Genomic DNA, 27,770 nt, shown 5'->3' with positions numbered 1-27,770 from the left:
CTGCAAATTTCGCTGTCCCCTGGAGAGATTTACTCACCTGGTCTCTCCCATCCTCGCACCCTATTGGACAAGAGAATGTAGAATGTAGGACAGCAAGAGGTAAGCTAAGTGGTTTGGGCACATGTATCCAAAAGTAAAGTCAGGATTACATCTTGAGCCAACAGCTCATTTGAAGTGACAATCATTTTCATAAGGGTCTGCTATGAAATGAAAAATGTGCAGATCCAGGAAAAGAGAATTGTAGCCATGGCTGTCGTTTCTCCTCCATCAATACATTTACCTATTCCAGACCAACTTTCTGATGAAATGAAATCAAAACTGATCTGACTTTAGGGTTCTGTTTTTCATGAAAGTTTTTTTTGTTTTGGTTTGGTTTAGTACAGTCAAAAAGACCTTCAGTTGCTGAACAAGTACATGTAAATGCACTAGCTTACAAAAGCCACCTTTTCTTCTCTGACTGCTGAGTATTTGTCCAAGCTGATTAACAACAGCTAACATGCATTCTCTTGATTTTAGCAGGTATTCAGAGATCAAAACAGATGAATATTGAATAGTACACTGGATTGGTACTTACCAGAATGTCAAAAGTACACGAACACACATTGGTATACTAACTAATTTCTTCACAGCTTGTCTATATCACCATATTAGGCTTTAAATTTCCATTTTGACCACTTACAATACTTAGTTTTGCAAAATGAGGGAACAGGAAGGCAAAAAATTACATTGTCGGTCTTTTATCTAGCTCTATATTACTTAAGGGAAATGAAAATCTAAGAAATCTCACTTTTCTGATGTTCAAATATTGTACCCAACATTAAAAATACCCATATGGCTTTCTGAATCACTGATCTCAAGAAGAATTTGAATTGTCGGAGATTATAAGAATGCAGACCGGGCAACTCATCTGGTTGAAAATAATTCCCTGCTAAATATCTTGAATCCATTAACAGAGTGGATATAGTCTGGCCAGAATACACAAAAAATTACCAAGTAATGATTCACTAAACAAATCTCTTCACTACAGTCATTGCTCACAAATTCTCAGGAAATAGTTCAGGAAATGACCACATTTAATTGCAAGAGGTAATTTGGCAGAGGAAGGGGGAGGTTCTTTCTGATGAGGCTTATTTCCATCCACACTACTAATACAGTCATGGCAGATAATGATAAATACTTCATGTTTATATTGTGGTGCTTAATAATCTGAGATTTCTGGAAATTAATCCTCCTCCTTCACAAAGCAAATTGTGTAACTGATCAGATAAATAAATGAAAAAATTTATAACATATCAAAATTTTACAATAATAATGACATAACTATTTAGCCTTTAAGTTTAACACAAAGGCTTTATTTTGTTTCAATCCTCACATTTTGCTGAAGTAGAAGTTAGATGTTATTCAGGCATTTCACACCAAATCCAGCATCACTGCATTCATTAGAAATCCTGACTGCTGAAAACACATATAGACCACAAAAGAGGTTAAAACAAAACCTGATACTCCAATAAAAATGTTTCCCATACTGTCATATCAAAATTTGACACTTTCCACTATTTTATCCTAGTAGATAATACATGGATAGTTCAGAGTGGACCTGTTGGGGCCATATCCTAATTGTTTTGACTAATTTAAGAAACATTAATTTCACTTTTCCTGCAGGCAGTTTTAAACTCTCTGCTGCGCATGAGTGGAACTTGGGAAAAAGCCAAGGCACACTGATCCACAGGCTGCAGAGTGCAGCACACTGACAGACTGTGCTAAACCACTGTGCACTACCAATTCTGAAGGAATGCAGACAGCCTGGAACAGATGACTTTTAACACCAGTGAGCAAAATGAAGGAGAAGAGTGAGGCAGAGTTTATAGGTCACAATTACACTTGATGCAGACAGCTGCAAAATCCCTGATTTCAGCCGTTTCCCGACTCTGTCAAAATTAATCTTAACTATCTTTCTTTGCTAACCCATGTTACTAATTTGATTATACATGTATGAGAGCATTTTATGAAGCCCATAAATGTGACTTTTTAAAAAAATTAAATCCAGGAGTGTGACTGAGCTCAAAAGTGTAATTTATAGAGACAACTATTTGACAGGGAGACTCCAGTTTGCAAACATACAGATGTTTCTATAAAAAGCTTAATTGAAGTTTTATGGAGGGGATTTATGTCCCCACTTCAAGGAAATAAAAGGGTTAGGCAAGTAGAGGCCACACAATACAATAGCGTCATTTGAGAGTGGTTTAAATCAGACTTAAGTTCCTCCACATTTCAATGACCATAGGCTGAAACATAGGAAATGAATAAAGCTCAGCATATTTGGAAAGGAGGTAAAACTGTGAACTCTCCCTGTGCTCTTTTTGCTGCTCAGGAAGATTTCAGCATGGACTGACTCAACACCTCAACAGACTTTTTCTAGTCCTGTTAAAACGGGAGCAAATGTGTTAACTCCTCTCCACTTAATATGAACTGCTTACTTGTACAGGTACTATTGACAGGTTTGCCATGCTTTTGGAGAATGCCATATGCTAAGAATGCACCCCTCTTTTTGTCTTACCTTTAGGTGTTCCCTCCGCTATCTTCAGTGTGGTTCACTTCATGAAAGGACTCTTCCCACACTGTGATATGACTGTAGTCCAACATTTCTCTTTAAATTCCATCAGCATGACCAATTGAGTCTCCTGATCTCTACCGAAAGAAAACATTCCTTAATGCTACACACAAAAATTATAGCAATCACTACCTTATTCTTCATGAATATTTGCTTTATTACCTGGTAAAACCTAAGTGCAATATGAAACCATTGGAATTTTTCAAGACCTATTCTTTCCAAAGGGACTTTGTCAGAATTAATTCAACTATGCAATTATAGTTAGTGTTTTGAAGGGCTAAAGCCTTGATTTACAGCAAAATTGGAAAATACCTCTGAAGGAGCATTGCCCTCTTTTGAAGAATGAGATGAGAACTTCCAGAACTGGTGACAGAAGCAACACTTCAAATGGAGATGCTAAAAGGAAGAGTCATTCCACTGTCCTTAGACTTTATTTTACTTAAGAAGCAATGAATCATTTTATACAAACAGATCTCAGAAGCCACAAGAATTAGGATTATGCCTGCTCACTTACCTAAGTGATTTCTTTCTTCTGCTGTTCCCTGCCTTTTACATGCACAAATATCCCATCTCTACATAGAAGGAAGATGAGATTTGTGGAAAACTTGTACTGTGAATCTAGACCTAAAAGGGGCCTAGAAACAGCCAGGCTAGCTGCCATGAAGACCTAGCAACAACTGGTTGACCCAACCAGGCCTTCAGATATTCTTTCCAAAAAGACAGCGAAGCCAAGTGTTAATTTTGGAAGAAAAATACTTTTTGGTTTCAAATAGCTTTTTTAACACCTTCCATTGGTTACATTACCTTGATTGTATATTCTGAGCTGATCATATAAAGTCTGTTCTCCTGGGAAATCTGTTAAGCAGATGCTGTTCTTGACATAAATAAAAAAATGGCAATACAAAATTAAAAAAAAATCAGAGCTGCATGGTCATTAAAATACGCAGAATATGTTGGGCAATCCTTCACTAGCTATGTTTTCTAATATTACTATTGCAAAAACAAAAGCTGGATCAGAAGTATCAGATGCAACTAATTTCTGAAAACAGTGGATATGTCTTTGCTTGAAGAACTAGGATTTATTTTTTTGCTTGTTTTCTTACCGTGGATAGGACCTTTTGTCAGCAGTTTATTGCCCACAGATAATTTCAAAGAGAACTAGAGTAACAGCTGAAGTGCAGAAAATTTCCTTTCCTCAGATCAGGCTTTTAAAATGGATGGTAAATCTGAAAAGTATATTCTATACAGCATAAGCAGATAACTGCCCCTCTACAAGATGAAAATGAATCATAATAATAAAAAGATCCCTTTTCTGTCCAACAAGAATCTAAGTTTCAGGATTCTCACTGTTCTCACTATTCTGAGCAGGTCCCAATTTCTGTTCTTAAGCTGCCATAGGAAATATAGTTCACCAGGAAAGCTGTAGTTAGATTTCCAGTCAAAAAATGCAACCCCTTTTACCATAGCATCCAAACAATGGTAAAAATGTTTTCTGACAACATGAGACAACCAGTTCTACCTGCTTCTTAATGCAAAGAAGAGCAAGCTTGTTTATTCTGCATTATCTTAATGTCCCATAATTGACAACAGAAGAAAGTCTTCCCAGGTCTGGCAGCCCTCACAGGAAAGTTAGTGCAAGCTCTTTAAGTTATTCATCTCAAAACCATGCTGATCATCACACCTCCCTTCCAAAGAAGTAATTAAAAAAAACCTGCTAGACGAAAGCAAACAGAAAGGAAAAGCCAAGAGTCCATCTTTATCAATGTTAGACTTCCGACAGATTGTAGCCTTGGCTCTTAAAACCAAATTTCTAGGCACTTTTTCTCCTCAACCTGTTCCTGTTTCTTCCTTTTTGAGCTGGTGCCAAACTGTGGTGCTCGAGTTGCTTTTAATGTTTTGGTTGCCAGATGTTTAGAAGTGAAAGTTCAAGAGCTGTAAAATGTAAGTTTCATGCCTCCCCCATCAAAGGTAAGCGTAACTTTTCTGTTAGTTTCCTGAATTGGACAATGCTGACATAGAAAACATGATAGAGACTTGATACATTCTTCATTATTCTCTTTAGTCTTCAGTTCCCAGTTCCTCCCCTCCTTCCTAACCCAAATCTATGTCACAAAAACTTTCAAAGTTGCATGAAGACTCTTTTGTCCCAGAGATTTGGAGGATCATGGAGCTGGATTAACCCTAGCCTCAGCACTTCAGTTCAGTTGTGGAAGTGCATCCTATGTGAGGTGACTGCTTAAAGTACAACAATGTATGGTCCCCCTTTTCCATCACATGTTCAGACAATGTCTTCTTCCATGCCCCAGTGTATATACCTTGAATAACCTAATTTTTGCTGAGCAAAAATAAATTTAAAATTTAATTTACAAATTAAGACACTTCTAAATTATTTTATTCCCCCTATCCCTGTTGAACAGAAACCTCATCACACATTCTTTGCAAGGTTTTTTATTCTTAAGACTATCACTTTAGAAAGACAGCAGGGATGATTTGCTTTATACCTCACTAATTCAGAAGGAAAATAAGCATCAGTGTTTATAAGGGCTGGAACATAAAGCCCAGATCTATTGTAGGAATATAAATTGGGCTGTCAGTGAATGAATAATAAACTGCTCTAAATTATGTTTTCCTACAACTTCACCAGCTGACTTAATTTGAAAAATCTGTCTTACAGTCTTTTGCAGGCATGAAGTCATAAACAGGTTCATTTCAGTTCCTCTTAAAGAAGAAGTGAGTCAAAATGAGTAAAAACAGTTTGACTTTGGAATTATTTAGATTACTTATTTTTTAAATATGTTGCAAAACCAGGATCACCTGGATGTGCAACTCCCTCTCTTCTTTCATAAGCAATAGCTAGACAGACAGTCATATTTTAAAGAAGACTTGCTTGAATAGTCATAGATGCTGTAATGTAGCTGGATATAACTTGTGATCACTATTTTTCCTTTCATATGCTAAAGCAGTGACAGACAAATGGGGAATGAACAACAGAAAAGCAACAGAAATTTTGTGCTGTCTGGGAAAGGTGGCACTGAACAGCCTGAACCATCATTTTCATTAATTTCATCACCTGTTTCTCTTTGGGTTATTTACTGAGCTGACTATCAAAAATGAATGAAAGAAAAAAATGCAAAACAACCTAAACTCTGATCAAATTAATTAACTAGTTCAGATTTGTTTCATAGTAGTAATAGAAGTAGGTTTTTCTTCTTTTTATTTAATGTTCATAGTACTTACCCAAGATGTGGCAGACACAAGTTCAAATCCCCCCTGCCTCTTCCAGAAAATAAAAGCACCACCTAACTGCAGAGTTTCAGAGGGGAAAGAGGAGTACTGCTTTCTGTGTCAGTGATTTGTTGTTCACTTTGTTTTTGAAAAACCTACAAATTAGGTTTCTCTTGTCTCAGGCAAACATTTTATCTCATAAGATCAAGAAGAAATTCTCTGAGTGCCCTGTAACCTGTTGCATATTACAAACTTAGGACAACCAAGAAATACAGTTATGAGACAGTGAGTAGACACTTTCTTCCCCCCACCTGCTTTAGATTAGTAATTTTGGGATTAGGATTTTTTTTTTTTCTGTAGTCGAAAATAGAGGTTCATGTTCTGTCAGCAGTACAAGTAAGTGAATTCTTTCTGTGTCACAAATTAACTCCCTTGTCCTTCCCATTCCCCATGACTGGGTGAAAACACCCCCACACAGGGCTGTGAGACAGTCTTGTTTTCCCCATGTTTCAGAATGGGGCTTGGAAAATGTATCACTTTATTTACTGAAACCAAATTTTTTCTTTCAGCTCAAAAAAAAAAAAAAAAAGTTTGTAAAGAAAGATTTGAGATAAATCCAAACCATGTTAAGTGCTGATCTGCACACACAGTCAGCAGCAGGACCTGAGCTGTTTCCCTCTGTGAGCAGCTTGGTAACTTGGTTCATGAGTGCTGGCAGCAGTTTCATACCTGGTGCTTTGACTGCAGTGACTTTCACCCTTTCAGGGTGTAGGTTCTGCTCAACCAGCAGCAGTGGTTACCTCAAGTAACCCTTGTGTACAATAAAGCACAGGATCTTTTGCAACCAGCCACTTCAAAGCAAATCAAGGCTTCATCAAGCCTTTAAGATAGGTACGTGCACTTAAAATTTATAATTGTGTTTAATTCTACTTAATGCCATAATATCATAATTAGAACTTATGACAATAAGCCAAATTAACATAAGCATGATTTAAATTGTTTAGCTTCACCTGCATTATAATGCTTCAACAACCATAAATAGATTAAGAAGGACTTTTTTTATTATTATTTTGAAGGAACCTTTCCTGAAAAGGGCCAGGATTTGGTTACTGTAGAATATGCTGAATTTATACCTGCCAAATGCCCAGTAGAAATGGAGATAATTCCAGAAACACAAGGAAATTTCCAAATTGAATACATGCTACCAACATACTTACAGATTGCATACAGGATTCCTACATGACTCTATCTTAACCAGTATGGGGATTTTTTTCCATTTTGGAATGTGCAAGCATTTACTAAAGTTGTTGTGGTTCCTATTATTTTGAGCACAAAATACTCTCCCTAACAAAGTATACATGGCAAGGGAAGAGTGAAACTACAGAAATCACTTCTATTTACCATAGGCTTGGTCTTGTGTTGAAGTGTCACTTTTAAGAGACATTTCTATAAAATGTCATTGTCATATATTTTTTAACATTCTTGAATTATGCCGGCCAGAATGCCCTTCCCTGCCCCAATAAAATTGAGTTCAGGTCCTAAAGTGAAGTCATTAGAATGGTTCCATAATATTGAGACTACAGTGGTCATAGTCACTCATCAATGAAACACAATGAACCAGCAAATCTTATAAAATCTAATAAAAAAGCAAATCTTACAAAAACTAATCAGTTATGAACTTCATGGTAAGGCCATAAGAAGGATAAGAAAATATTCCAAGAGCCAACAGTGATCCTTGATCAAATAGCTTAGGAACTACCCATTACATAGATTAAAAAAGTAGGACATTCATTCTTGAGTTTTGAGACACACGACAGTATTCTGAGAGTCTGTTTTATGACCTACACTCTTAAATAATGGAGGAAGATGATCAGTTTATGTTTGTTTTCAGAAAGACAACATATTATATATTTATGAAGTATAGATAACTCTCATGCACCTTTTGCATAAGCAAAAATCACACCAGGAGAGATCAAAAAGGAGGGTGGGGACATAACAGTGGAGGAAGAAAGAAGTCCAGCTGCTGAAAACTGGGAATGGACTGAGAAGACAGACAGGAAAGTCTGGAAGCTGTCATACTCCTCCCATTCGGTCCCATCCATCAGACAAAGTGGGTACATAAGGACATTTATGCAACTCAGGGGAGAGAATACCTGAGGGTTAGTGAGCTTTAGGGCCTTAAAGATGGAATTTCTGGTAAATGGTAAATTTCTGGTAAATGGTAAATTTCTGGTAAATTTCTACAACACCTGTTGTAGAAAATGCTGCTGCAGAGAGCTCAGCAGAAGACCCTGAGACAGATTTGGGAATGATAGGAATGGAATGACAATACACAAAAGACCTAAAGTTTTAGCACTTAAAGAACTCTACTTCTAGATCTCTGCAAACTAATTCATTGCTCAAAAACTGCTCATGAAATCAAGGCTACAGGTATCATTCTTCTTATTTTGTAGAGAGGAAGTCAGTAGAGACAAGCTGAGCAATCTTCTCAAAGCCACTGAGCTACTGTCAGAAGGAGTGCTTTTAATTAGTAATAATAAAAATATGAGATCCAGGACATGTTCACAAGAAATTTCTTAAAGATTTGAAGCCAAAAAAGGTCTAATAAGCAGTTCTAAAATATAGGAATACTCCAAGGGAAAGGAAAAATAACACACACAAATTGAAGAGCAAATAACTGCCCAGCAAGGATCTTAAATAACATACTTGTTGCAAAATCAATTCAAATATTTTTTTGTGAGGGACTGGTAATTTTAACCCACATGAAAAGTTGTTTTAAATAATAATTCTGATTTACAATGATAATGTGGAAGAGGGGAAAAAAACAAAAACAGAGGGGAAGGAAGTTGTAAAGTGGGCTAGCTGAGCAGCAAGGAGAAACAGTATTGCGTGGCTTGTGGTTCATCCTTGTGGCTATAGTTTGGAAAAATTCCAGGCACAGAAAAGTCAAAACAGAACCGGTATGTTGAAACACCAGCAATGCTTAGCAGTTCCTTTGTATTTTAACTTCATCCTCGAACTCCAAAAGAAAAAAATATTATAGGAAAAAAAGGAACTGAATTAGGATTTGATTAAAAAGAATGTAAACAGTAATTTGAAAACAAAGGCCGATGCAATTTGTTGCGTAGTCACGCAACATTCCTCTTGGATTTGAAATGCACCAGCGGCAGTTCCACCCCTTCTGAAGGTACAGCCTGACGTCTCGCCGTTGAGCCTGTGCAGCTGTTGGAGCTACAAAGTCTTTCTTTCCTCTTCTGTCAGGATGGGTGTGATACGGCTCCCCAACTTGTCTAGGATCCTGTGTTTTTCTTTCCACATAATTCTCACTCTGCTTCAACAGACTACTGCAGCACGGGAACTGAAGTTTGTGGTTGTAGTAAGTAGATTTGTTTTCTGTTTTGTTGTGGGGGATACAGGGACAGAATTACATGTCTGTTGAATCAGACAAGGTGTACAGTTTCTTTGCTTGTCTTCAAACTTAGAAATGAGTACTGCTGTCCTTTTGCTTACTGAGTTTAAAGACCTCACCTAAAGAAAGATAAAAATGTTTCTAGTTCTTAGAATTTTTATCTCCTAATCTCCTAATTATTTAATCTCCTAATTTCATCTCCAAATTTTCATCTCCTAATCTCCTAATTGTTATTTCAAGATAGCTGACTTTGTGGTAGATGCATAGTGCAGAGGAATTAAGAGATGCAAAGTCCACATTTACCTACTCTTCCTTAGTTTAGCGGGCACTCCAATGCATAGTGTGAGAGCTGGTGACTATGGACTACCTCTTCTGTGCTTGGAAGATGAAGCTTAGCACGTTACAGAAGTTACCACGCATAAACACACAAAATAAATATTTTCCATTTCACAATAACTGAACTGTCACAGCAGTACACTGAGAAATGAAATAAGCAGGTGTTTTTAAGTGGAGATTTGAGAGACATGTTGTGTTAACTTCAGTTAGTCTGAAAACAGACTGTAATAATTCTTTTGCTGGGCCATTTCTTATTTCAAAGTAGCTAAACACTACTTCCATGTCACTTTCCCTAATACCTCTAGAAAAAGAGACATTAATTCAATGTAATACTTTGGATAATGAAGGTTGAACAATGGTCCTTTTCATTCTTTTTTTTAATAAAAGGCATAATGATAAAGAATAGTTAGTCCAAAGGAATATTTTCTGTACAAAGTTGAGGGGATTGGAATGAACTTTTATAAAAAGGCAATTGAAGATCTTCTCCTTCAGCCTTTCCCTATTTGAGACATTAAGTGTGCAGAAGTGCTGCATTCAAAACCTATCTTCTGACTCTAGATAGGGCACTTCACATATAGCCACACTGGGTGTATTGGGCATGCACTGCTTGGAGGAAGGCCAGAGTGCACAGGAAAAACCAGTTCCTGCTCCTGCTGAGACACCACACATAGCAGGGACCTGACGCTAATTCCAGTAACATTCTGTATACAGAAATATACCTACATGGTTTTTCAATGGTAACAGGGAGAACTGGATGAAAACAGGCAGACAGCAAGCCTTGGAGCATTAACTCCTTGAAAGGAATGAGATTTTTATTGAATTACTGTTATTGTGTTTTGACAAGCGATGATTTTGCAGAAAGTTACTGGAAATGTTTACCAGTTTGGAGAGAGAGGCTTCTTATCCAAAATCATCTGCTTACCATAATCTAGGGAAAAAAAAAAAAAACAAAAAAAAGAAAAAAAAAACCAAAACCAAAACACCAACCAACCAAAAAAAAAACCCCCAATTTCTAGGGTAGCCTATCAAAATAAACATTAAATAGTAGGTAAATTTCATTTAGGCTGTCTTCCTTTTAATCCTGTTACTTTTGCTTAGGCTGACCAATCACATAAAATGTTACAATAGGTTTAATCTTATCACAATATACATCTTTTTTCTCAAGTCAGGGTTTATGTATGCTCTATTGAATTTTGCCTTCTGAAATCACTGATTGAATTTTCATAGAAACAGAATTGCTAGTATAAATATACAGCATAAGAATTGACCCCATCAGTGAATATACCACTGATATAATGGGATATAATGAGGGTATTGCTACAGTTCAGATTTACAATCAGTAAATCTGAAAGGCATCTTTCTGACATACTTCAACAGCCATTGTCCAGCTGTCCTGTAAGTTACTATGTTTTCACCTGGGAGTATTACTGCAGTGTGAAAATTGTCATAAAAATTTTTTAAATTTCCTTAGCAGAACTGCACAATATAAAATACATCTGCAGGGACAAAGAAACACAGATAAATGTTCACTTTTTCTCACTTCTAGAATTGTGCTATGCCTGGGAAGGTGCCTCACTCTCTCCTCACAACCTCCAATTTTGTGCTGACTCTGCACATTTTGATTATTGGCTACAAGCCCTGTTCTCTGAAAAGCTTGAATTCAAGCTAATTTTTAAAAATGCTTTTAAAATTTCTTTGCTTACATGTAAACATCAGCTCTTACCATAACTCTTATGCAATGAATTTAAGATTAAAGGCAGAATTTAAATTTAAAACCACAAACTTTAAAGAAGAAAATAGGAAATATGTAGGACAATCAGGCACCCAAGTAGAAATAAAGTAGTGATTTATTGCCTCTGCTTAAAGAAGTTCTGACCTGGACTTTCAGCCTCTGCACACACACACATTTCACCTGTCATATACACAAAGAGGTGTGGTTTCTGAGGCACTGTGGTTTCATCATGTTTTTGTTCTTGTAACTCGGGATAGGAAGCGTTGACTGAGCATGTTATCTCTGAGCATGATTTCTCTAATCAAGCCAAGCCATCTGAAACCTTGACTAAACATGCTCAGTATTTCTACATCTGGTTTCCCTGAACTGGCAGCATGATGGTTTCACTTCACTTTTGTTTCTCCCTCCCTACTGCTGGCTTCAAAGTAAGAGATCTTTTTGATTAAAGTTAAGTCTGTCAATAAAAGTGTCTGCAAGAGGCTCACTATTACTCAAAACCAGATACTTCACTGTAGTTCATGGCATTTCTAAATGAAGATGTTATATATATGTGTATACTACACATGCCATATCCTCAGTGCACCCCCTCCCCTGCAACAGATTGTCTCCAGTATGATTTTTCACCTGACAACAATGGAAGCAAATGCTGGCCAAAGTCTGAGTCATGTGACCATTTTCATACAAAGTGATCGTGCTCACAAAGTTACCAAGAGTGAATGAATGAACCCAGACACCAAATCAGATTCAAGCTGTATCAGAATGGAAGGAGAGGGTAATGAATTTGGTAATTATTCACCTATTGCTTCTGAGAACTGAGGTGAAGCACTTCAAAAGGAGTGCCAAAATTAACATACCAAACAGATCTGCTTTGCTCTTCTTGTGCACTTTCCCCTTACCAGCGCCTCCTTCTTGATTTCTGGTATCTTTTCATTTTTTATGCTGCTTCCTTGCTCCTCTTCTCTCATTCTGCCATGTACTGCATCTCCTGAAAGAGGAAGGCAATCTGTAGGCCAGCAGTAATAAATGCTGCAACACACATTTTTAAATTAATTTGAAGAATCAACTCGTTTTTTAAAAAGTTGAAATTATGAGTGTTGAGAAACTCATATTGATGAGTAAGGTAAGATTTATTGGGAAACACTTTCTTTTCCTATCAGGTGTTCTAATGAAATGATGAAATAATGAACTGTTCTAACACAGTTTCAAGTTTTAGAAAAAGTCTCTTAAGATGTAGCTGTGAGTGAATGAGTGGTCTTTCAACCACTTAGGTTAAGTGGTTGCTCATACAGTCATTGTTTCATCTCCAGCTGAAGCAAGGTCATTTTCAGAAGTAGCACAGAGGGTTGAGCACATACAAAAACCAGTTGGCTAAGAAGCTCTGTCCTTCAATTCCTAAAAATGGGGTTCTGCTTTTTTAAGTGTTTGCTCCCTTCTTGCTGCTTCCAGCTTAGTGTTCATATCCTATTTACATGACACTGCACAATGAAGGTGCAGAAATATGAACAAGGAGTTTAATTATTTCCTATTTTGTGTGGACTTAAGGAAACTGTGCTTCTTTTTAGAAGAGCACTCCTCCACTCCTTTAATTGCTTAAGGTTACAAAGAAATAAAATCTTTTTCTTTATATCTCCTGCTCATATATTCAATATCTCTTTTGATCTTTTTGCACACTAACCTCCATTCAGATAAAACGCTGTTCTGGCTTATTGAAAGCTGTTAGGTGTTGACTGTTGTGACTGTGACTGCTGTGACACACTCAGGGTCACACTGTTCATTGAACATAAAACATCCCAAACCAGTATTTAAGATCTAACATGTTGCCAGTAATTTTTCACTAATAAAAAGGGCATATTTATGGCCAAGTGTTGATCTATGGTTAGGTATTGCCTAAAATATACATAAAAATTAGTCATTTAAACACGTCAGCCAGTTTGAACAATTGTCAATTACCTATAAAAACGCATTCGTGTGAAGTTGGATAATTTAAACAAGAGAGGATGCAGCTATGCTGTAATTCTTGATACAGGTACCAGCTTGTCCAGAAAAACTAATAAATCCTACCTGACACCTATGTACATCAGCATAAGGAAACAAGCAGTACTACAGAAGTCCTCCTCACTCATTTTTCTTGCACTCAGCTGAATTGGCCACCAGAAAATGTAGCTCTTTACTTATTCTCCTGTTCACTACAGGTGCACTGAGAAATTGTTATAAAGAACCAACTGAGATTCCATATTATAAGAAATGAGATTTAAAGAGGATTAAAAATTGCACAGATAAGGAAAAAAACCCCAAATAGCAAATTTTGGGTTTTGGAGGTGAAAATCCTCCTCAATTTGCTGCAAAATATTCATTTCAGGTTGGCCACATAGTGAAATTAAACTAGCAAAACAAAAAACATAGTAAGCCATCTCGTACAGGTTCTAATGGTAATTTATACTCTAGCAAACTTTGTTGTCTATTGTAGAAAATGAACAGAGGGAGAAATCCAATTATATTTGCCTGTAATGGAGAGTATTTTCCATCTCTGAAGTACCTGCTCTAGCGCAGGTTCATGTGCATTAGGCTGATGGAAAGGGTGTGTGTGGCAATTAAAACATTAAGTCACACCACTGGTGTTTACTTTGAAAACTATAAACGTGAAACACCTCCCAGTGGGGGTGGCAAGCTAACTAGTGTGAACAACCCTCTCTGATGTCTGGGCAAGAATGATGCAGCTAATGAGGCAATGGAGAGTATTAATTATAAACAAGCTATGTACCACTGAGGTACTAGGGCATAAATGTCATTTTATTAACAAATATACCACGGTGCTACGTTGTCATTTTATTGTGCTAAGTCAGGAATGAAGCTGCTGATGGGAACATAGATAAGCAAAGGTAATTTTTCCAACAATTTGGGTCAGCATCCTGGAAGGTTGTCTGGAGCCCTGTGAATTTGTATTTCAGCATTTTGTTTCATGTGAAACTTCTGTGGATTTAATTTTTCTAAGCCCACGCAGCATATGCTTAGAAGGGATAATTTAGTTTTTCAGAACCATTTAATCTAGGACTGTAATTTCCTTTGTATGCTGGAATAAAAATACAAAATGGTTCATTTAATTTTTCTGATTAAAAATCATATGATTGAATGCATCACACTAATACTCAACACGCCGGACTGTTCAGGATAGTAAAGATATCAAACTCTTTGCTCTCACTGAATTTGATAGAAATAAAATCCTAAAGACTTTAAAATAAATATTTTTATATATGCATGTAAAGGTACTAATAAGGTATTATTTAAGCCAGCAGTGTAAATGTTTCAACTCTTTTATCTTATATTTTAGGATGATTGAGAAACAGAGCATAAGATCTATGTGTACATAGAATTACTTTTAAAGATACTGCTATGAAAAAAAGGTTACCAAAAAAAATTTCAAGTGCCTATGACAAAGTAATCAAATATTAATCTAAGCACATCAGTAACTGGCTTAATATTCAGAGAGAGGAACTGAGTTTCCAAAATTCTGTCATATTTCCTGTCTAGATGCCTAGCCGTGAACGCAATCCCAACATTAACATCTTGGGTGATTAATGTTCTAGAAGGAAGAATCATCAGGCTTATGCCCACTTATAATTCTAATATAATTATACATAATCTTGATTTTAAAAAATGTGTTCACATCCTACTTGACCAGGTTTTTGCAGACTCTCCAGCATTTTCATTTGAAAAATGACACTGGAAGTATAATGTAAGCTTCACTACTAGTTAGATAAGAAAGGAGTGTTAACAGTAACAAACTCAAGGGGTTTTTATTGCTTACATTGTCAGGTTTTCCGACACGGGGACCGAACACCAATTGTGAACTTTCCAACTGATCTACACAAAGAAAGTGAATGGCCCCAGGGATTTGGACAGCTCACCAAGGTATGTTGACCTTCTTAGAAGAACTTAAAAATGCTACTAATAGTGGAAGTGGGAAGATATTTTTTGTGTGTGTGTCTCAAAAGCATTAGCAAAATCCCACGTTCTGATAGTTGCCATTAGCAAATACTAATACCAGTAATTCATAAACATTTTTGCAATATTATTCATTTAGCTATTACTAAATTGGAATCTTGTTCATCATAGCTTTATAATTACTTTCCTAAAAGCAACAACTTCTTGATAGTGTGTCTGCATTTAAATAAATGACAAGTTTAAACACTGTTCTGTCAACATTGATGAAGTTCTAACTTCATTAAGTACTGAGTCCTGTGATAGGGCAAAGAGATGACACCTGCCCACCAAGACAAGTGAGGAGTCTACACCTCATCATTGGACTGACAACCACCAATACACAAAACAAGAGAAGACCTGCAGGAGAAGGTTGCTTCTGGGGACAACGTGTTTTCTAACAAGGCCACCTGCAGCCCAGAGTTTCACTAGGATGCACTGAACCTACTTGCTGCTCTGGCATTTGAACATCAAGCCTTAGCTCTTTTACTGTATTTGACATATGAAGCTCTGGAGCAAAAGGAAGCCAATGCATTTCCTAATAACATTATGTCATGCAGAAGCATGAAACAAAGACAGTTCAGTGTTTCGTGTTTGAAGGGGGCTTGAAAGATCTGTAAAATTCACACACTGAAACAATGTATTGCTAGCTTATTACTAGCTTATGTACTAAGATGTTCCTGCTTTGGCATTGACTTTTTTGAGAACTTTTTGCTATCTTTTTAACAACAGTAGTAGGAATGTCCTTCTCTGACAGGTTAAAGTTCAGCTTAGACTTTAGAAATAAATAACAGAAAAGACAGAAAAATAAATAACAGAAAAGTGTGCAACCTAAGACACCTGCAGGCACACCAAGGCAAAAACAGAAGAATGCTACTTAAGGCAGAAATATAAGCCACAAATGTAGAAGGCTGGACAAATAACAGAGCAATGACAATGATAAATGCTAGGCTGTCATTCATCCTCTCTCAGCTATCACTAAATGACATACATTGTAAAGGACAATGTTGACCAGTGCCTACGGATCTACAGCACTGGGGAAATAGTATTAGTATAGAATTAGGGTCATCGCCTTTTTGTAGCAGATGTTGCAATCTTAGCATTTCAGAACATATAATTTCTTCATATATATAAGTGAACATTTCTATTAAAAATTCTAGATCACCTGCAATATACACATTTTTTTCTGGTTTTGGCTGAGAGAGAGCAGGTACAGGGCTCTGTTTTGGATTTGTGCTGAAAACAGTGCTGACAATGCAGGGAGGTTTTTGCTGCTCCTGTGCCGGGCTTACACAGATTCAAGGGCTTTTCTGCTTCTTGTACCACCCTGAGTTTGTCTGGGGGTGCACAAGAAGCAGGGAGGGGACATGGCTGGGATAGCAGATCTCCACTGACAAAGAGATATACCACACCATACGATGCCATGCTCAGCATATAAAACTGGGTGGAAAAAGAGGAAGGGGCAGACATTCAGCTTGATGTGAATGTATCCCAGATACTTGTTTTCCCAAGTAACTGGGATGGGACTCTGCTTTCCTGGAGGCTTAACACCTTCCTGTCCATGGGAAGTGGTGAATAAATTCCTTGCTGTTTTTTGCTGGCATGTGTGTCTTTTGCTCTTCATATCAAACTGTCTTCAAGCCTTGGAGTTTTCCCACTTTTACTCTTCTGATCCTCTCCCCAGTTTCACCAGGGGTGAGTGAGAGAGCAGTTGTGTGGTGCTCAGTTGCCAGCTGGGGTTAAACCACAATAACAGTACGTTATACAAACAGTTAATAATCACTTAAAAGGTGATTACTGAAGACACAAAAAAAAAGAAAAAAAAAGGACACTTTTACACTAAAAGTCTCTAATCTAGTATGCTTGCCTTACAGACTGGAATGCAGCAGCTATTTGAACTTGGACAGTACATGAGGAAACGATATTCCAGCTTCTTGAACAGCACATACAACCGGCAAGAGGTATAAAGCAGATCTGTCTGCAGCACATTTCTCTGGCATAGCAGAACTATGGACTTAAAAAAAGCACATTATTATATTCATTTCATTAATGGAAATTAAGGTAATAGAAGAACATTTTTGAAAGTCAGACTTATGTAAAAGTAAACACAGAACAAAGTCTATTTTTCAGCTCTTATATTCCGTTTGGGTCTTTCACAATCTAATTTTCCCAAACTGAACAGCTCCATGATGAATGAATTGAGAATTTTTCAACAGACTAAGATAATAATGGTCATGCACAGATGAATACCTCTCCAGTCATGCTTATGCTTACACAGTTCCTCCTGTAACAGAGAGGTCTAACAGCTCTTTGGATGTGCTTATCACACCATACAGATGCATTGTGGGGAAGATACCTCTAACATTTCGGTCTGTTGAGGAGGCGTGCATTATGGCAAGGCATGAAAGACCTTTGCTATGCTCCCAAGAGAAGTTTATGTTTTTGAGTACTTTAACATTCCTGATCAATGATAGATCATAGAATCATTTAGGTGGGAAAAGACCTTTACGAATTTTAAGTCCAGCTGTTAACCTGTCCACCACTAAATCATATGTATCAATGTTAAATTGAGAAAAATAGGATAATTTCCTTCTTCGAAATCATGTTTTCCTATTCTTTCAGTTCAGTCTGAAGGTTAGATTCCAAATTAAAAGATGCTTAGAAATTCCATCTGTGAAACTGAAGTAGGGCCCTGGAAAGCTGAGTTATGGTTTCACTGTTTTGACTTTATGCAAAAATATAAAACTGAAAACAAAAAGCCAGTATTGACAAGGTGGGTAAAATTTCCCTAATATTTTATAATTTCCATTTTATCTTTAATTTTTTGCCATTCTATTTTCAGTTTTACATCCAAAGTACAGATTATGATCGCACCATTATGAGTGCCCAGTCATATCTTTCTGGCCTCTTTCCACCAACTAGCAGCCAAATTTGGAACCCTGAGCTTCTCTGGCAACCCATTCCAGTCCATATTTTTCAAAAAACAGCAGAGCAGGTGAGTACTGGCTAGAAGCATTCTATAAAGCTCTAATCTTTCACAGAAGCAAAAGAAAAGAAAAAAGCTAAAAAGCATTTTTATAAGCTTTTTGAGTTCAATATAATACAAAATATCAAGTGCAGCTTCTGGCTGACAAATATGTCATAGGTCAACTGTAACAGCTATATGAAATCCTCCTTCCATAGTTGCAGAATATCTGAATTATCACACACACTACCATTTTCTCCGAGGTTCTTTCTTCTGACCAGAACACTTTTGGACAGTATCCCAGGGAAGTTGCCCTAAATCTTTACAGGAAACAAGTGCTTTTCTAAACACCACTCAACTAGACAGATCTTGTCTCTTTGGCATGTTTTCTCCATAGTTTATACAAGGAATTGAATTTCCACCAGTCACTGTAATGACCTCAAAATGATTACCTTCTTATTCTGGTAGCACTTAGGCATTCTAATTACAGACAAGGGCTCTTTTATGCTCAGTGCTATAGAAACATTTAATGAAACCCTAGCACTTCTCTTGCAGATCATAAGAGTAGACCTACCTGAATAATAGGTCCTGTAGAAGTTTTACTTCACGTAGCTCATTCTGGCTGACTCAGGTTTAGATTTTAATTTCCCTTGCTCTTGTCACAAGGCCTGTGTAAGGAACAATGTGGCCAACAAGGATAAAAAACTTGTGAGTGTAATAGCAGAAAGCCTCATTTACTTCTGGCTTTGAGGACAGAAGCTGACTTTAAGGAAATTTGTACAAACCCCCTATTACATCACTGACTGTCACCAACATCAGACAATGAACACACTCATTGAGGGGCTGCCACACCTCTCTCCCTTTGATGTTGCTCCATCATTAGAGACCATGTATAAAAACAGGTACAGAAAGAAAGGGCTCCCACAAACTGGATTAGGCATGTGTGATTCAGCCAGAAACCTAACCATGTTCCTAAACAGAAAAGAACACTGTCATTGTTATTTAAATACAGGACACCAGAGGAAGTCCTTTCACCAGAAGACAAGAAAAACATGAAAGTGGTTAGAGTTTTGGCTATATAACGCCTCAAAGCCCTTAGGGGAATCACAGTGCAACGAAATAACTTGAGGAAGGCAAGCTCATTTGTAGGAGTCTCTAGTGCCTCATCACTCTGTGGCTGCTTCAGGAGTGGGTATTGACACTTCTCTCAAACACACCTCTGCAGCAATACAAAATGCCTTTTATAATGCAAACCACCTGGAAAAAAAATTGTTCCCTTGTTAACCCAAGCAGATGTGTGAAGGTATTTTCAAGCCCCAAGCAACACAAAGTGGGAAACTGAAGCCAGGTACAGTCCTGTAAAAAAACCATAATCACAGTTTATTTTCAAGCCACTGAGATCTATCAAGACTTGACAGGCAGCAGTACTGAGTACAGCTTAATGAAGCCAAAGGGAGTGGCTTAAATAATAACACCTAGAGAGAGATAATTAAGACATACAGCAAGAGAAACATCTATTATTGTGTAATTAAACAACATTCCCCAGTTTCATATTGCATGATCTTTTATCCTCCAGTGTGCTGCTGTTACAGAGAAATTGCACTGTTGGATACCTATCCAAGTGAAAGTGGGCTAGGGTCAGCTGGTGGCTGCTGCCAATGTCCACTGGAGACATGCTGGAAGTGCAGTCTGTAAATGTTACAGGATACTAGTGCTGGGTCAAAAATGCTCCAGTGATGTGACGTAAGGTGCTAAACCAGCACAAGCTTGTTTTGTTCACCATGGCTTTTCACTGACATTTTATGCTGCATCAGGCATCATTTGTCTTTGTGCAATAAAGATATAAACCATATTTGATAAGAGCTCAGGGTTTGAAGGATGCATGTATTTACATGTTTTTCAGATCAAATATAATACTATCATGTGACCTCCTAATGCACACACTTGGAGTAATTAAAAGTGAACCATTTCCCTCAAGCAGAACAGAGCCCTTAGGCCCATAGTTTTTTGATACTTCAGGAGAACAATCTATCATTCTTCCTTCAAGTTCTGTCTATTAAGTGGTGCTTAAAATGCTTACCATAATCCACTGGTTATCTCCAAAGAATGACACCTCATGTGTAGATGGAGAAGCAGTTCAGATTCCAGTACCAGGTGGAGTTAAGTTACCTCTGGAGAAATAAGGAAATGAGAAGGAAATTGTAGATTTTTAAATTTCTGATCATGGACCTTGACCCATTTCTCAAAGCATTCTCTTGACACACTTGTGTCATTTCTTTTTGCCAAAATCAGCTAAATTAAGGGAAATCAATGTATCACAGAAACAAGTAGCCATTAAAAAGTCAAGTTACCCCAGCCTATTCACTATGTTAACTGAATTAATGATTAAGGTACCCAAACAAACAATTATTGAGTAGGTCTAGCATAACCATGAATCTGTCTAAAAAATATTACACCATTAATCTCATCAACAGAAAAAACAGAGGGGTGTTGATAATTTCAGAACTATTCTAAGTTTTCCTTTTCATGTTTCAGAGGCTGAACTTCCCTCTGCCCAACTGTCCCCGTTTTGATGAACTTCAGCATGAAACACAAACATCTAAAGAGTTTCAAAGTAGAATACAACCATACATGGTAAGAGAAAAAAAGAAAAACCAAAGAAACAAACCCAAGATGTGAGTAAAAGGAAGGTAACTAAGTTGTAGAAGTTACGGAATTGCATTTTTTTAATTTGTTAAAATGCAAAAACAAGTTGAAAAAAATTAAACCGCTGTTTAGGTTACGTCACCATCGGGTCAGAGCTGACACAGAGTCAGATCAGAAGGCAAAGTGGCAAAAGCCCTGATTTTACTGAAACAGCATCTTTTATACACCGGTCTGATACAGGTGGACCTGATTGGTCATTTCATCAATACAATACATTTCATATGACCGGCTAATTAACAAGACACCCATCTGTAAACAACCTTATGGGCAAAAGAGCTTATTACAAAACACCAGGTGCAGATTGTTTAGAATTTTTTCTCTCCAGCTCCCTAAAGTTTCCCAGACCGATCTGTGGGAAAGCTTATCTCTCTCTCTGACCAGACTATTGCACCCCCAAGGTTAGATATTAGAGAAAGGCTCTTCACCCAGAGGGTGGTCAGGCATTGAACAGGCTCCCCAGGGAAGTGATCATAGCACTAGCCTGACAGAGTTCAAGAAACACTTGGACAATGCTCTCAGGCACATGGAACGATTCTTAAGAATGTCATGTGCAGGCCCAGAGTTGGACTCAATGATCCTTACAGGTCCTTTAAAACTTAGCTTATTCTTTATTCTGTGAAAATTCTGTGAAAAGGTTGGGTGTTAGTAAATCTATCTGCATGTATGTTCCATGGGTATTGAGCATTTGTGGTATACTCTTCACTTTTTTCCCCACAGGATTTTTTGCAAACAATGGCAGTTAACACAGGGCTTGAACTAAATCACCTTAAAATACTGGACAATTTCCAGCTGTGGAATACATATGATACTCTACATTGTGAGGTAATAATAAATCAATAGATGCTGGGGAAGAATATAACTCCAACCTTGGGTTTCAATTAAACCACGGCAATGTGTTTTCATAGGAATGAGTTGTATTGTCTTCTACTTTTTTTTTTTTTTGTAATTTGAATCTAAGTTATATTTTAGTGCTTTGGTAAAAACATGGTCTACATTATTTCCTTTTTTCCCTTCCCAATATGCTGCTATAGAATTATTCAGCATGATGGCTATAATAGATTTGTGATTTTTAACAGAGAAATGAAATTATTAGCTTTAATCTATCAAAAGGTAAACATCAAAATACTTAAGATTTTGAACATGAGCGACCATGAAAGATCTATCAGTTAAAAATTTTTGAGACAGTGATTGCTATCAGTTAAAAAATGCCCAAACTGACCCCAAGCATGGGATAATTCCATTTGGCCCCAGTCACTACCAGCAGTATATAAAGAATTTTGAACATATCCTCTACAAACTGAGGTAATTAAACATTATAAGACACTGCCACTGTTACATGACTGAAGAGTGACAATTGTCTCTAGTTGCCCAGTGATAGAACTGGCATGTGGACAACTATATGGAAAGGCAGAAAAAAATTAGATATCTATAACCTGAAGACCCAGAGAAAGAAAGAGAAGCAGACATATGTGTGTAATATTTCCCACCAAAAACATGTATCTCTATAGTAAGAACACATTATACCTACAAGGAATCTCCTTCATTTAGGTGCTTGTCCTCTGCCCATGCACTCACTTCAGGCCAATCCTCATTCCCATAAAATTTGTTTCAGGGCATGCTCTGGAGTAAAGCCATACTGTACAGAGAATTCTGAGGACAGCCTCAGAAAGTCTAAACTAAGTAGTGTGAGGGTAGATGATAGGATGATGGAAACCAGTGAATTATAAACATGCTTTTGTTTTCCTTTATCACTAGGATATTCATAATTACACTCTCCCTGTATGGGCCACTAAAGATGTAATCAACAAGATGGAAAAACTGGCAGAATTATCTTTACTCTCATTATTTGGGGTTTATAAAACAGAAGAGAAATCACGACTACAAGGAGGTAAATCAAAAAATGCATAGCTTTAAGAAAGGAGGAGGTAATGCAACATCTTGTCACTTTACTAATGCAAAATTATTCAGACAAACCCTTGATTTGAAACTATGGACATTGGATGCCATATTAAGTATTCAAATATGTACTGAGCATTGGCACTTGCATGGATAAAATAGTGCAACCAGGCGTAAAAATTAATATCTTCAGGTTTTCCAGATTTTTAAAGATATTAGGACTTTTTAGAAATATTGTAGAAAACTAAGGGAATAAATCAGGCCCTCATGGTTATGATACTAATCTTATAGTAGGTTAGATCTAGTTGTTTCTCCAACATTTCTTCCAGTTGTTTACTGTTGTTTTTCTCCCTTTGATGTACTGGTTATACATTGTGTCAAAACACTGGCAACATATTTGTAGCTCTCTAAGTGATATAAAGCTGGTCCAGAACAGTCTGATCAGAATAGAAGCTGAGAGATTCCAGTTATGTCTATACTGCAAGAACTACAAGAACTGGGAACTACTGCTTAACTCCAAAATGGGGGCACATAGACTGTGCTGCACATTCTAACACTACTTCAGGACACAACCCTGGAATCTATCATATGATCCCCAGGTATCCATGAGCAGGAAATCCAAACAGTTGAGTTAGAATATTTGCAGGCTGGAACATTTGAGGCTAGGTTTTCTAATGTACCTACTGTGTAGCCTAGATCTAGGTAAAGAATTATTAGCAGATCCATCACCTAGGCATGCACATCACTGGATCAAATATATAGCAATTACAGGCTACAATCTGCAGTAAAGCCTATTAGCTGGCAGAGGCCCATATCACATGGTCAGGACTATTTAATGTTCACTGGCATACCAGTTACAACCTCTTTCCTTAGAATGATATAAACTGTGCTTCAGGGAGTTTCTGCTACCCTTACCCATTGGTTTTAGAATACATTTGGGCAGGAGAAGAAATACAAAAGAGCTTTGGAAAAAACGAAGAATCAATAATGTGTAACATGTTGGAAGTAAATAGTTAAAATATTTCTTTGGCATGTAGAGAGGAAGAGACCAGCACAGTTGTCATTATTCCAACACTACAAAAAACCAAAAAAAGAATGGAGAGATCTCAGCATACCAGAACTGGAAGTGTCATTATCACCAGTTCTCAGGATGGTTCTAAATGATTTCCTGTGAATCCTGCTTCTTCACTTGACCTGGATGATGAATCATATGTTTCTCCTCTGTAATATCTTCTCTGTAGTTACAAAATTGTATTAAACTGAAAAATGAGTATGAGGCCTGAGTAAATGTTTTATATTGTATACTCACACTACTTAATCTTTTGTTTCCATTCAAACATTATACCTTAATTTTCCACTCCCTTTTTTCCCATCTTTTTAAGGTGTCCTTGTGAATATTATTTTACACAGTATTAAACAAGCTGCCAATTCTTCAAAACCAACAAAAATGGAGGTCTACTCTGCAGTGAGTATTTTCATATTTCATAAATCTTGCTTTTTTTACCAGTATTTAAGTTAAATGAAAGAATAATATACTACAGTTTAATTCGGCTAGCAAGATAAACACCAATCAGTACAAGAACACAGTACAGGCATGGATCTCACCTTAGTTTTAGTGAAACTATATTTGGCAAAAAAAACCTATATATTTTATCATTCATTATTCCTACAATCCAGCAGTGCAGTTTCTATTAGGTGCATCTTTCCTGAAGTGCTCCAAAGATACTGGCACATAGCAGAACTTCAGCTGTGCCTCCTAAATCTCTCCTCTGTGGGTTCTTTCTTACTACTGCTGGTATTATTTTATTTATTTTAGAGAGTGAAGAGGGCCATTTTCATCAGGCAATGATCTGCTTAGCTCATTCATTATTCTTTCTCTAACAAGAGCCAAAGGCAGGGATGAATGTGAGAATAAAGCCAGTAGAGAGCGATAAAACCTTCCTGCAATCTGTGTCCTAGGGACTTCCTGAGACAGAATTGTCCCTGTGTTTAGTGTCTCTTGACAGACTGTCTTCCATCCACTTGCCTAATTACTTTTTAAATTCATTTACAACTTTGGAATCTGCAACACCCTGTGACAATGAATTTTGTGTTAAAGAAAAAAGTACTCCTGTTCTTATTCACATTTTCTGGGTTTCTAATGAATTTACTATTTTCTGTCACTCCTTTTCCATATTTCCTTTTCCAAGACAGAGTCCTACCATATTTAATCTTTTCTCCTATAGAAACTACTTGATATCTCAAATCTTTATCACTGTCCTTCCTACATGATTCTAGTACTACCACGTTCTTTTTGAAGAAGAAAGAGCAGTACATCCAGATTTTTCACTTCTGCTTTAATACCCTGAGTTCAAGTAGACTGTTATTTTTGAAACTGATCAGCCTATAAAATTCCAGAACATGAATAATAATTAAACCATAGCTGCTAGACTTTAATATAAATAGGTCTAGCAGATATATATATACCTAAAGATGTTCGCAAAATTTATGCACCAAAATGCTTGGACTTCCTGCCTTCAGCTCCTCTTCCTATGATCCCTGCAAAAAGCAGGGATAATGGGCAGATGAAGAAACTATATGTGGGTGGGTAACAGATCCCATAAAAATAGAAGCCAAACTAAGATTTCGTTGTATGAGTCCAAACAGGAGTAATAATAGGAAAAAATCTGAAGTGGAAGAAAGGAGAATAGTCTTTGAACACAACTATTTGTCTAGTATACTACCTGAAAAAAAAGTACTTGTACCTTCACTTGAAATGCCCTAGATTATTCTACTTTACACTGCCTTAATCTGACCTTGGAGCAAAAGACACTACCAAAGGAAGGAAAAGAGAAAATTGACTGAAAAACTAGATTTATTACTCAAACCACATCTTGCTGTCCCTCAGTATTTGTCTCCAAAATCCTACCAGATGGTGTAAGACACATACTGCAGTAACTCTTTGGAAATGCCTCCTGCTGTCTGTAGTAATCAGTTAACATGTTTTTCCCAATGGTAAATATACTGAACACATTTTTATGGTCAAATTTACACAGGTTTTCTTGTATCTTGATTTGCATTCCCTGTCTACACTTGTCCCATAACTCTGGATGAATGCTAGTTGACTTAATTGACTGTAAAGGATGGATTTTTTTTTTCCTCCAATAGCATGACACAACAGTTGGGGCCCTCCAGATTGCTCTCAATATTTTCAATGGAAAACTGCCACCATATGCTGCTTGCCAATTTTTTGAACTCTATCAAGAAAGCAATGGGCAAGTATCTTCTTATTGATGCAAGAAAGAGTGTTTAGAATTTGCTACCCTCTTCCCCAAAACCATTTCTCTCCCAAATATTGTGAGAAGATACAATTTTGATTTAAATAGATACTTCACTAATAGCCCATAGGCACAAAGTCATATTAAAACTATGAAAAATTACATTTTCTGAATGCGCATGTATACTTTGAAAGAGAGGAAGAAGAGGTTAAACAAGCCTTATGAGAGGGAAGAAAATGGTTAAATAAATTTTCCTGATTCTTCAGATGATAGCAAGAACATTTCCAAGATATAACTCGTACAGTAAGCCAGTTGGCTTAGAAAAGCCCAGTGCCGGTGCCATTCAAGGCGCATGCAGAAGGACCTTTTCAGCTGACTGTTGATCTGTGCAGTTAAATTAACAGCTTTGGCAAAGTGGGCTTTGCAGATGTCTTTCACAAAGCCTCTACTCTTGGAGAACAGGTTCTAGAGTAGGATGTTAGAGCGTATTTCCAACATGCTGTCTCAAAGTAGGAAACCTTCTATTTAATAACCTTTTTTAAAAAAACTTTTCAATGTTGTTAATCAGGCAATATAGCATCGAAATGTATTATCGGAACGACACTTCAAAGGATCCTTATCTCCTCACTTTGCCTGGGTGCACCTCTTCTTGTCCACTTGAGAAGTTTGCTGAACTAGTTTCTCCTGTGATTACAGAAAACTGGTCAAAAGAATGTGGGAAGAAAGACAAAATGAAAGGTACTGTAACAGTTCTGTATTTTCTACAGAAGACAAAAATCAGATATTTTATCAGTGGCTCCAAACTTTGTACTTTTCACACAATCAACAGATTTCCCTTTAAGTGTGGGCCAGATTTACTATGGACAAGGAATGTCAGTAGAAATTAAATTAGCATATTCACAAAAGGAGCTGCCTAGAGGCCGTGGTCAAAACTAGATCTGCACTTGTTGAAAATGTTGCACAGAAGTATGGATGTCGGTGCTATACAAAGGTCCTGTTCATGTTGGATACAGCAGACTTTCTGCAAACGCTAAGCAAAAATGGCTTGCAAATGCCTCGTAAGATTTGTGCATCTGTAATTCTGCAGTTGTACTGGGTGCAGCTGATCCATGATCTACTAACAACTGAGAATTGAAAACCTCTTCCTGCCTGAATATTATTTCTGGGAGGGAGGGGAAGAGCAAGGCAATACATGTTATACATTACCTTTTCAATAGTCCCATTATTTCCCCTGTCCTGCATATATTCACCATTTTGCTGATCCCTGATGAAACTATTTTTCTTTTTTCATTAACTCCACATAGGCCCTCCTGCCCTATGGAAACATGGGAGCAAGAGTCACCTATTCACAGGAAGCAATCTGTAAATTTCTAGGACTGAAGTATATGTTCTTATTTTGCATGTCAGTAAATATGATCTTGCCAGAAATATTTCCATTGTACAAATATATAATTAGACTGTTAGCTTAGGATATAAAATGGTATACATATATGTCTTTCATTAACTCCCTTTTCATTTATTTTTTGTTCTTCACAGATATTTTTATTGGATTTAATGTTGCTGTTGGCTTGTTGTCCATTTTTAACCTTGTACTGCTCTACCTCCTTTATCATTATGGACGCTGCAGGAGCAGAAACAACTACCAAGACATTTAA

General features: G+C 37.0%; 1 protein-coding gene across 1 annotated transcript; it reads left to right on the top strand.

The window, feature by feature from the left end:
* Positions 1 to 9,098: 9,098 nt before the first annotated feature.
* On the top strand, positions 9,099 to 27,770 carry ACP3 (acid phosphatase 3; the record flags this gene model as incomplete). Its single annotated transcript, XM_084205393.1, has 11 exons — positions 9,099 to 9,212; positions 15,127 to 15,222; positions 17,166 to 17,252; positions 18,134 to 18,286; positions 20,792 to 20,890; positions 21,680 to 21,784; positions 22,718 to 22,850; positions 24,241 to 24,323; positions 26,006 to 26,112; positions 26,684 to 26,853; positions 27,652 to 27,770. The coding sequence occupies 11 exons, from the start codon at positions 9,099 to 9,101 to the stop codon at positions 27,768 to 27,770; spliced, it is 1,266 nt and encodes a 421-aa protein (XP_084061519.1).

This window comes from Fringilla coelebs (genome assembly GCF_963513975.1).
Source record: "Fringilla coelebs genome assembly, chromosome: 1".
Lineage (NCBI taxonomy): Eukaryota > Metazoa > Chordata > Aves > Passeriformes > Fringillidae > Fringilla > Fringilla coelebs.
Note: the sequence above shows the minus strand (reverse complement) of the source record. Positions and strands in the feature narration are given on the sequence as shown.